At 52.8% G+C, this 11,114-nt stretch overlaps 1 protein-coding gene across 1 annotated transcript; it reads left to right on the top strand.

Annotated features, from left to right (window-relative positions):
• The first annotated feature begins 2,340 nt into the window (after window positions 1–2,340).
• Window positions 2,341–9,222, top strand: LOC115528695 (glutathione S-transferase theta-3-like). Its single transcript, XM_030336983.1, has 5 exons — window positions 2,341–2,564; window positions 3,926–4,013; window positions 6,070–6,220; window positions 8,274–8,450; window positions 8,783–9,222. Exons 1-5 carry the CDS (start codon window positions 2,453–2,455, stop codon window positions 8,975–8,977), a joined length of 723 nt encoding a protein of 240 aa, XP_030192843.1. The 5' UTR covers window positions 2,341–2,452; the 3' UTR covers window positions 8,978–9,222.
• Window positions 9,223–11,114: the final 1,892 nt, after the last annotated feature.

The raw sequence follows: 11,114 nt of genomic DNA, 5'->3' as shown, positions 1-11,114 counted from the left end.
CCTGTGCTTTTAATAATGTGTGATTTATTTGACCTTCTGTCCTGGTCCTCGTATTCTTCTCTATCCCAAAGACAACCCCCTTTCCTAAGCCCTATGGGTCAGCTTCTCCATGATGGTTTCCAGGAGTGAAATGAACAAACGCCCTCTAATCTTCTAGTTCTTGGAGAAAGTGATTTGTCAGACAGCACAGAGGGCAGCAGGCATCCCATATGTGGTGGCTGTAGGCATGGTGATCAATCAGTTGGCTGGGCCAACCTCCCAGGATATGGCCCTTTGGCACCAAGTGCTGTAGCTCATGTGTCCTGACTGTGTTCTGCAGGATTGGTCAGGAGGGGAAAATCCAAATAGCAGCTCTCCTGGTCAGGAAATCAATTATGCAGGCCTTAAAGGCCATGCCTATGATTTGTAAACCATAAACAGGCATAGTGTGCTGAGAATGTGTTTTATTTATTTATTTATTTATTTATTCATTTACTTAGTTACTTATATTTTATTTTAAGTAGGCTCCACACCCAGTGTGGGGCCTCAACTCACAACCCTGAGATTAAGGGTCACATGCTTTACCGACTGAGCCAGGCAGTCACCCCACTAGATTGCATTTTCAAATAATATTCTGGCTGGATGCGGGGGGTTGGACTGGAGAATGGCCAGAGAGGAAGCAGGGAGATTGGATATTATAGTAATCCTGCCAAAGGCGATTTGTGCAAGAGGGCAGGGCAATGAAGGGACTGGAGAACATGGCCCCTTCCAGTTTGGAGAGGGCTCCAGCACTAGGCTGTGAAGGCACTCTCCTGGGGAAATAGGTTTTACATAAACGGGGAACTTAGGGGATCAGGGAGGCCAAACTATTCTTAAATTTTCCAATAACATCCTCTTGTCAAGGGGCTTTTTCTGAATCTTGGCTTTGGGGGCAGTATTTTCTTACTCCAAGAGCCTCTCTTAGGGAATGGGGGTCTATAGCCACAGACCTCAGGAGCCCCCATGGTGTCAGTTGGAGGGACTTGGCCCTGCAAAGGAGCTGGGGAAGTTTCAGTCCCCCTGCAAGTCACTAGGTGGGCCCCATGGGTTCCTGCCATTTGCTAGAGGGATTAGCTGGAGTGTAAGGAATATGACCCCAGGGATTAGGGAGGGGTGGCTCATTCTTCCCAGTAGTGTGGGCCTGGCCTCCACAGTGAGTTGGGGTCCAGAAACCTCCCCAGCCTCCATCCTGAGCACTGGCCATAGGGGAGGCTACTGCACCTCCTTTCTCTGCCTCCCTTTGTGTTCCCCGGGAATCAGAAGCCCCTCCTCTCTCAGTCTGAGGAGGTGGCTTGGGCCAATGGAAGGCAGCCAAGCCCTTTCCGCTGCTAAATTCACTGACCTTCCGTGCTGGAAGCGTCCTTGACGTCCTGTTCCCATTATCATCCCTCACTGTCCCAGTGTGGTTCGGCTTTTGGCTTCGTCCAACAAAGCTGAGGACGGCAGAAAGGATTACTCCAGACTCCGTGCAAGTCAGGAGAGGTGAGGGGGAGGCTAAGGGAAGTCTCCCAGAGTTGCTCTCAAGCTCCCGTATTTATTGAGCATACATTTAGGGAAACATTGTGCAATACGTCCGTGGGCTATGTGCCAGGAAGAACGTATAGAAAACGCGCAGAAGGGGCGCCTGGCTGGCGCAGTCGGTTAAGCGTCCGACTTCAGCCAGGTCACGATCTCGTGGTCCGTGAGTTCGAGCCCCGCGTCGGGCTCTGGGCTCATGGCTCAGAGCCTGGAGCCTGTTTCCGATTCTGTGTCTCCCTCTCTCTCTGCCCCTCCCCCGTTCATGCTCTGTCTCTCTCTGTCCCAAAAATAAATAAACGTTGAAAAAAAAAAATTGAAAACGCGCAGAAAAACAAGTTAAGGCAGGATAAAATATTCCATGGGATAACATGACCCAAGGAATTTATGGGTACCGGCAGGACCTAACCCCTAGGTACACATTAACTAGATAAGCGAAGTGAGTGCCCGCTAGATACACATTAACTAGATAAGCGAAGCGCAGTCTGCTGTTTTCAGCAACACCAGAAAGCAGTGTTCTCCTTTGCAATGCGTTCCCTGTAACCCCTAAACCAGGACATAGTTATTTGATTTCCCCAACCCCAGGTAGATATTGAGGTCAGGGGAAGAGGTGTGACCTGGCAGCGAAAGCTCGGGTCAGAGGCCAAGTCTCCCAGTGCTACCAAGAGAACCGCTACAGGGTTTCCCGGTGAGGGAACGAGGGAGAGCTGGGGTGTCTCTGATTGGTCCAAAGTTCTCCGGCGCCATCCAATGGGCGGGGAGGGTGTGGCGGGGCTCAGACCCCCCCCCCCCCCCTTCCCCCCTAACTCCTCACCCGGATTGCGGATTGCGCTGGACTCTCGGCCGTTCCCGCCAGCCGTTGCTGTTCCCGGTCTTGTACCCTAGGCGCGACCCCGGGGTCGGGTCCTCCGCTCTCGCCATGGGCCTAGAGCTCTACCTGGACTTAATGTCCCAGCCCTGCCGCGCCGTCTACATCTTCGCCAAGAAGAACGGCATCCCCTTCGAGTTGCGCACGGTGGAGCTGCTGAAAGGTGGGCCGGGCCGGCAGACAGGCCCTGGGGGCAGGGCCGCCTGTGCGCTGAGGGACCCCCGCCGGGCCGCGTGCCGCAGAGCGACTGGAAGGGTCACTTTCCAGTACGGAAGCCGTGACATCACTTATCGGTGGTGTATTTTTCAACAGCCCCGATCTTTGCTTAGTGACTACGAAACATTTTTCAAAATACAGGTTAAGAGGGAGCAGAGCAGAGAGCAGTGGGGGGGCGCGGGGGACGGGAAGGGGGGTGCGTGGGGAACCAGAGTGAGTGCGCCAACACCCCCACACCGGGGCTTGTAGGAAACCATGAAACTGCCTTCTCATTTCTTTATTGGAGTAGCCCGCATCTCTGGAATTTCTGCATCTGTCAGCAAGAGAAGGCTGTTCCACTTGGAGCCCGTCCCCTCTTTACTTCTACCTACGCCTGCCTACCTCCCCTCCGCATTTACAGGATCCAGTGGAGGAGGCAGGGCTGTAATCGGACAGTAGGCCTATCCTTGGGCAGGCCAGGAGGGAGACCCCTTCTTGGCTGAGCCTGCCCACCTTCTGTCTTTGGTGTCCCCAACCTGGGACACCAACTGCTATGCTGCCACCTTGCTCCACCTTTTTAGCCCTCTTTGGGATGGAGGCTGGGCACGGAGGCATTTTCTGGAGGGAGAATGGGTGGCGGTGATTGTCTTCACCCAGTAGAAGGGCAAAGAGGGCCCTATGGCCAGGCGGGAGCCTGGTTCCGTGGAATCGCTCTGACTCCACACACAGGGATTGTCGTACCTCCCAGCACTGGCCCAGCTCAAGGAATGCAGAAGTGAGTCAGACCTGGGAACACCCACTGGGGAAGGAGCCGTGAGGGTTTGGCACCAGAAAGAAAGAAGAGCTAAGCTGGTGGAGTCTGGGTGACTGAATGGGACAGAGGCTCCTGGAGAGAACGAGGCTGGACTGAGGGCTGGGAGCAGGTGTGTGTGGAGCTTTGTGGTGTGGACAGGTCACCCACCCGGCATAGGAAGATGGCCGAAGGGGGCAAGCCTAGAGCCCAGGGAGGAGTCTGGAGTATCCGACAAATGGATGGACTTGGTTGGGGGTGGGGCTGGATTACAGCTGCTGGCAATCGCCCTCTCTCCTTGCCCAAGCTGAGATGCTGCTTGGCCCGGATTCCCAAGGGGGTGGACACAGGAAGGATGGGCCTCTGCTGGGGAGGTCAGGGCCTGTGATCTGGTGACCAGCAGAGTGTTCTCCGTCCCGCTGCCCCGCCCGGATAGGGGCCTTGGAAAGAGCTGGTGCCTGGATGTTGAGGTGGAGGTTGGGCAGAGACCTCAGAGGGCTTAGGGTTCTCCTCACCTGCCTCACTGGTCTCTCCCACAGGTCAGCACCACAGCGATGCTTTTGCCCAGGTGAACCCCCTGAAGAAGGTGCCAGCCTTGAAGGATGGGGACTTCACCTTGGCTGAGAGGTATCAGGTCCCCAGGCTGCTACAGGCCTTGTGAGGCCGGTCAGCCATTTGGGTGTCTACCGTTGATGGCTTGGATCACAGCTTGTGTGCGCTGAGCGTCTGTGCCAGCCCCAGCAGGCAGAGGAGCCTGGGGCTGGGAGGGGCTGCTGAAGTCATGGCATCTCCACTCCCCCCTGGCATGGTACAAATGAGGAAACCGAGGCCGGGTGAGGGGAGGGACTTGCACAAAATATTGAGGAGTAGCTGCAGAGCTACTCTTCTACAAATCTTGGGAGCAAGTCCTATTGCCCTGGATGTCAAGAGAACACCCAGAGAGCTTCAGTGGCTATTTGCTGGGCACCCACCAGGGCCAGGAAGCATCCAGGCCCTAGGGCCAAAGCAGTGAACAAATTCTAAGCCCTTGCCCTCATGGAGCTCATATTCTAGAAGGGGGGAGTGATAATCTCTGTAAAGGTGTAACACATCCCGTGGTGACGAGTGCCATGGAGGAAATAACTAGGGTAAGAGTGAGGGTGGGTGCGATTTTGAGTAGGATGTTGAGTGAAGGGCCCCTTGAAGAGGAGGCATCTGGGCAGAGACCTGCAGGAACAGAGATGCAAGGTATGTAGGGAAGAGTGTTCTGGCTGGAGGGAACAGCAAAGCCAAATGCTATGGGGTGAGACAGTGCTTGGGGTACAGGTAGAAGAGGCAAGGCATTCAGTGTGGCTAGGGTAAGCAAGGGGAGAAAGCAAGGGCTGAGGTCTCAGGGTAGCATGTGGGGCCAGGAAGACTGGCTTTTACCGTATGTAAGATGGGACCATTGGAGGAATTTAAGCAGAGGAAAGCTGAGATCTGACTTCGGTTTCTTGGTTTTTGTTGTTGTTGTTTTTTTTTTTTAAGAGCGGGGGTTGGCGAGTGAGTGAGGGTGGAGAGAGAGGGAGAGAGAGAATCCCATGAGGGGCAGAGACAGAGAGAGAGAGAGAGAAGGGAGAAGGGAGAGAGAGAAGCGGGGTTGGAGCTCACCCAGGGCAAGGCTTGTGCTCACTCGAAGCAGGGCTCGAGTTCACCTGAAGTGGGACAGAAGCTCACCCCAAGTGGGACTCAAACTCACAAACTGAGATCATGACCCGAGCCAAAGTCACATGCTTAACCGACGGAACCACCTAGGTGCCCCCGACTTAGGTTTTAAAGGATCCCTCTGGCTGGGTTGAGAAGGTACTGTGCTAATCCAGGAGAGAGGCCCTGGGGCCCCAGACCAAGGTAGTGGGGTAGGGGGAAGAAGTAGTGGTCAGTTCTGGATGCCCTTGAAGGTCAAACCTAAGTTTGCTGAAGAGCTGGAGGTGGGTGGAAGAGATGAGAGCCCAGGCCAGCCTCAAGGTTGGCAGATGAATGGTGGTATCCTTTACCAAAGCCACATAGTACCTCCATGGTAGAGCCAGATTCACATTCCACTTGGCTCCAGAACATCTGGCCCCTGGATAATCCAACATCCATGGAGGCATGGTGCTCTGGCCAGATATGATGCACAGGCCAGACATGGTGGAGGGAGAAGAGGGAGGGGGGAGGTCAGGGAGGGCTTCCTGGGGGAGGGTGCTGGAGGCTTTGGGCAGGTAGAGAGGAGATGGGATACAGTGGGAAGCAGTGACCCGTTCACCTGGGAGGCCTTGTCTGAACCCCAGGGAGTGTCAGAGGACTTGGCCTTGCTCCTGGCGTGGCCGTGCATTGGATATGGTGGGGAGTGGTATCTGAGTTGCTCTTGTCCTTCGAGAACCATGTTGGGTGCCCCTTCCTCATGGAAGCTTTCTCTGAGTTCCCCACCCCCCTCCTTCTGAAATCCTAAGACATGTTGTTTTTCACTTGGTGCCCTTAGTTCAGATGGTAGGATGGCCTAATGTAGAACTGTGTGATTCAAGGCGGTCACCTAACCTCTCTGAGCCTCACATTCCTCCTCTGTACCATGGAGATAGTGAAATGCTCCACCTGGAGGAGTTGGGGAGATGTGAGCAGTGTGGGCTGGCCCCTATGGAGTGGCTGAAGACTGACTAGTACATGTTCCCGCCCCCTCCGTGTCCCCCAGTGTGGCCATCCTGTTGTATCTGTGTCGCAAGTATGAGGTCCCTGACCACTGGTACCCTCAGGACCTGCAGGCCCGTGCCCGTGTGGACGAGTACCTAGCATGGCAGCACACGGCCCTACGGAATAGTTGCACACGAGCCATGTGGCAGAAGGTGAGCTATGGCAGGACGGGGACTCTTCTAGGATGCTCAAGGGACAGTGCTTTCTGTTTAAAACATGTTGTTCAGAACCGAGGCCTTAGAACACCAAATTCTAGAATCCCAGAGACTCCCTAGTCCAACCAACTTGTTTCCCAGAGGGGAAACCGAGGCAGAACTAGGGAGTTGACTTTGCCCAATGTGCTCTGATTCTTGAGCTGGTGAGAATCAATTTTATGCCCTTTGGCATCCTCCAGACTGCCTGGAGACATTGCCTTTGGGAGAGAAAAAAAAGTCAAACCCTCTAACCACACACATACTTTTCAAGTAGGGAAGTGTTAAATGAAAAATCTTAAACTAAGAGAGATGAGGAGACATCTCAATAAAGTTGATCCGATTTCTGGGTATTCAAGGATTTCTAAGCCTAAGAACACTGAAAAACTCAAAGAAGAGCCTAACAGATTGTACACCTACAATGATTTTGTGTAAGAGGAAAGAATTAGACTTAAAATAAGCAAAAAACTGGCAAGGATTTGTTATAAAGAAGTAGCATTCTTTTTTTTTTTTTTTTTTTTCAAAAAAAATGTTTTAAGTTTATTTCTTTTGAGAGAGCGAAGAGAAGGACCAGGGGAGGGGCAGAGAGAGAGGGAGAGAGAGGATCCTAAGCAGGCTCCATGTTGTCAGTGTAGAGCCTGATGCAGGGCTTAATCTCACCAACCATGAGATCATGACCTGAGCTGAAATCAAGAGTTGGACGCTTAACCGACTGAGCCACCCAGGTACCCTGAAAGAAGTAACATTCTTTAAAAAATTTTTTTTTAACGTGTATTTATTTTTGAGAGACAGAGAGAGACAGAGCATGAGCAGGGGAGGGGCAGAGAGAGAGGGAGACAGAATCGGGAGCAGGCTCCAGGCTCCGAGCTGTCAGCACAGAGCCTGACCTGGGGCTCAAACCCACAAACCGTGAGATCATGACCTGAGCTGAAGTTGGATGCTTAACAGAAGAAACACCCCAGAAGTAACATTCTTACTATTTAAGATGCTCTCAGAATGCCATCAAACAAAGGCACAGGAGAAAAATGGGCACAAGAAACCAGCAGGGATTTAATTGAAGGACAGAGAGAGATGGTCATTAAATGGATGAAAATACATTTAACCTAAGAATCAAGTAAATGCACATTTAAGCAGGACACAGATACCATTTTTACCCATCAGATGTACAGATGTTTTTGAAATGTGTGCCCTGAGTTATTATTTTTAGGGTACTTACAAAGGGCCCAGCACACAGTGGGTGCCCTGTGCATGTGAGGGAGCATGCGATGGGCATGCTCATACTCTGCTGTAGGTAGAGAATCATTGTTCTGAAGGGTCGTTGGGCAAAACGCAGGTTTCTGTAACCTTAGAAATGCCTTCCTTGAAGCCTCTTGGGGCTGAGAGAGGAGCCCCCTCAAGCTGGTAGGGGCAGGAGCCTGGTGCGTTTGAAGGCAGAATGGAGAGTAGTCAAGTAGAGTGAATATAGACCTCCACTACTCAAAGTGTGGTCCAGGGACCAGGAGCATCAGCACCACCTGGGAGCTTGGAAATGCACAGTCTCAAGCACCACACAGGCATACAGATTAGGAACGTGCACTTTAATCAGATCCCAGAAGGATTTGCATGCGTTGTCCCATTTGAGAAGCCTGGGGTGGAGGAGGAGGTGGGGAGTGGGGAGAGGGTGACTGTGGTGCTGAGGAGGCGCCTGGTGTAGGCTTTCATGGTGAGGGTAGTGGGGAGCCATGGAAGGCTTTATGCAGGGGGTGATATGGGCAAACTGGGATTGCAGAAGATCCCCGTTCTGCGCCCCCCCCACCCCCCCACCCCTGGCTGCCCTGCATGAGGACCTAGGGAGTGGTGGAGGCTGTCCATGTTGGAGTAGGAGATGAGGCCTGGGCTGGTGGTGGCCTTGGGTGGATGGAGTGGGTGAGTGTGAGGAGAAATTTGAAGGCCTGGTGGTAGATTGGATGAGAGCAGGAACCGGCTTGCACTTTGGGCAGACCCTGAGCCCTTTCTCTGCCTGCCCACCCACCAGATGATGAGCCCAGTGTTCCTGGGCGAACAGGTGCCCCCTGAGACATTGGCATCTACTCTGGCTGAGCTGGAAAGGTGCCTGCAGCTGCTTGAGGACAAATTCCTAAAGGACCAAGACTTCCTTGCTGGACCCCACATCTCAGTGGCTGACTTGGTGGCCATCACGGAGCTGATGCATGTGAGTGCCATGGGGGAGGGTGGTCCACTGGGCAGTGGGGTGTCCTGGGAGGGTGCCAACATACCAGCTCACATTGTCCTTTCTGACTGTGCGGCCCTGGGCAAGTCACTTCCCTCTCTGAGCCTCAGTGTTCTCATCTGTAAAATGGGGCTTCAAGACCCTATCCTGCAGCGATATTGAGAAGCTTCCTAGTGTCTCCTGGGAGAGAACCTCCAGCCTATTCCATATGTGGCAGAGGAGGGAAAATCCACCCAGGGGAATCCCTCAACCAGGTCATGCTGCCTCGTGCTTGTCCATGTGTAGCCACTCCACCTGGCTCCCTCTCCCCATAGCCTGTCAGTGCTGGCTGCCAAGTCTTCAAAAGCCGACCCAAGCTGGCTGCATGGCGCCAACGCGTGGAGGCCGCCGTGGGAAAGGACCTCTTTCAGGAGGCACATGCAGTTGTCATGAAGGCCAAGGACTTGCCTCCAGCAGACAGTGCCATAAAGGAGAAGCTGAAGCCCTCGGTGCAGGTTTTGTTGCAGTGAGTGGAGGACCAGGCCTGCAGAGATGATGGAGACTCTGTTGTTGGAAGAAGAGATGGAATCGCCCCTCCTAGGCTATGAGCAAGGCCTGCTGTCCAGCCTCTGGCCCTTAGTTCCCTCCATGCATGAGATCTTCATTCCTCCTTTTGTCTGTCTCCTCACTCCACTCCTGCCCCTTCCACCCTGGCTTCATGTGACCCCTGGAAAGAGCTTTAGTAAACACATATTTGTCCCCCTTGTGTTTGAAACTTCTGGTGGTGCCTTACTGCTCTGAGGCTAAAGTATGAATCATTGAACTTTGCATTGCCCACCCCTCCAGGGCACCCCCTTCTGGTTGCACACAGTAGCCCATCATTTTAGACCCCTTCTCCCAGCTGCCACCCCCACCTCCACTTCCTGGCCTTAGCTCAGGCTGTTTCGGTTGCTTATAGGACCCCTCCTCACCTTGCCTGGTGCCCCTCCTGGTCTTTAGGCATTTGTCACCATGCTGTTTCTCCAGTGAGACTTCCCTGACTTCCCTAGCCCCAGGCCAAGTCCAGTGACCCCCTGGGCTCCTCAGCCCCAGACCTTCCCTGTTTCAGTCCTAGAACAGAGTTGGTTCCACACCCCCTGGGCTGAGCACCTGTCTCAGCTGGGGGTTGACCTGGGGAAGGGATGTCTGAATCGGACATGGACTTCATCTCCTAGGTCTCTGTCATCCCTCTGGGGTGATGCTGTCTCCCAGAGGTGGGGTGGAAGGTTGGTTTATGAAGTGCCTTGCAAGGAGGGAAGTCCCAGATTAGTTCCTGGCCCTCTGGGTGCTGCTGAGAGGCCTTGTTCTCCCAAGCCTACTCGTAACCCCAACCAATGTCTTATCTATGCCCCACCCTGGGTCCCAGACTTGCCACCTGTCCCTCTCCTTTCTCCTCAAGATTATCACAATCCACCTGTCTTGTGTTCTAGACTCTCTGATAGCCTAGTCATCCAACAAACTGCTAATGGGACTGGGTCCTGAACAGAGCCTCTCAGCCTGCCTGCCTTCTCATGGAGGCTCACCCCACCTTTTATTTTTTAATGTTTATTTTTGAGAGAGAGAGAGAGAGCAGGCAAGGGTCAGAGAGAGAGGGAGACACAAAATCTGAAGCAGGCTCCAGGCTCTGAGCTGTCAGCACAGAGCCCAATGTGGGGCTTGAACTCACAACCTAAGCTGAAGTCAGACGCTCAACCGACTGGGCTACCCAGGCGCCCCATCTTTTTTTTTTTTTTAAGATTTTATTTTTAAGTAATCTCTATGCATAACATGGGGTTCGAACCTACAACCGAGAGATCAAGAGTCGCATGCTTCACTGACTGAGTCAGCCAGGCGCCCCAAGGCTCCTTTAATATGCACACCCACATAGAATTTTAGAAGTGTAATTGAGATTATTTATACACACCCACACAATTTCAACTGTATTTTCACTTACAATTCAGACAACTTTGCAACACTGATGAGAGTCCCATGTTTAGCCATATCAACAGGTTTCCATGTGCTAAGTAACACATTTTGTTTTGACTATAAAAATATAGGGTACTGTAAACATGGCTGGCAGTTTGGCTAGGACCTGGCTTTCACCCCCTTGGTGGATAGTACTTCAGCATGAAACAAGGTTACCACAGGTGCAAGAGGGCACAAAGGCAGATAGATGTCTGTGGTGAGCCAGAGTTCTCTACCCAGCCTCACCTGAATTCACAAGTGTCACTTGGCTCCTGGTCAAGAGAAGTGCAGATTTTCACATATAATGTGAAGTTGCCTAACTTGGAAATGGTGGTAACGTGGCAAAAAAACAAAAAAAAAAACAAAAAAACCCAACAAATTAGGATGGAGACTGGGAAAGGTCTCACACAGGTGTGTGTGTTCTGCGTGTGTGTTCAGACCCACATTCTGTGAAACTCAATAAAGGAACCTTCATTTAAAATAAAGTTGGGGGGCGCCTGGGTGGCGCAGTCGGTTAAGCGTCCGACTTCAGCCAGGTCACGATCTCGCGGTCCGTGAGTTCGAGCCCCGCGTCGGGCTCTGGGCTGATGGCTCAGAGCCTGGAGCCTGTTTCCGATTCTGTGTCTCCCTCTCTCTGCCCCTCCCCCGTTCATGCTCTGCCTCTCTCTGTCCCAAAAATAAATA

The sequence above is a fragment of the Lynx canadensis genome, chromosome D3 (assembly GCF_007474595.2).
Source record: "Lynx canadensis isolate LIC74 chromosome D3, mLynCan4.pri.v2, whole genome shotgun sequence".
NCBI lineage: Eukaryota > Metazoa > Chordata > Mammalia > Carnivora > Felidae > Lynx > Lynx canadensis.
The sequence above is the reverse complement of the archived record's forward strand: the minus strand, read 5'-3'. Positions and strand labels throughout refer to the sequence as shown.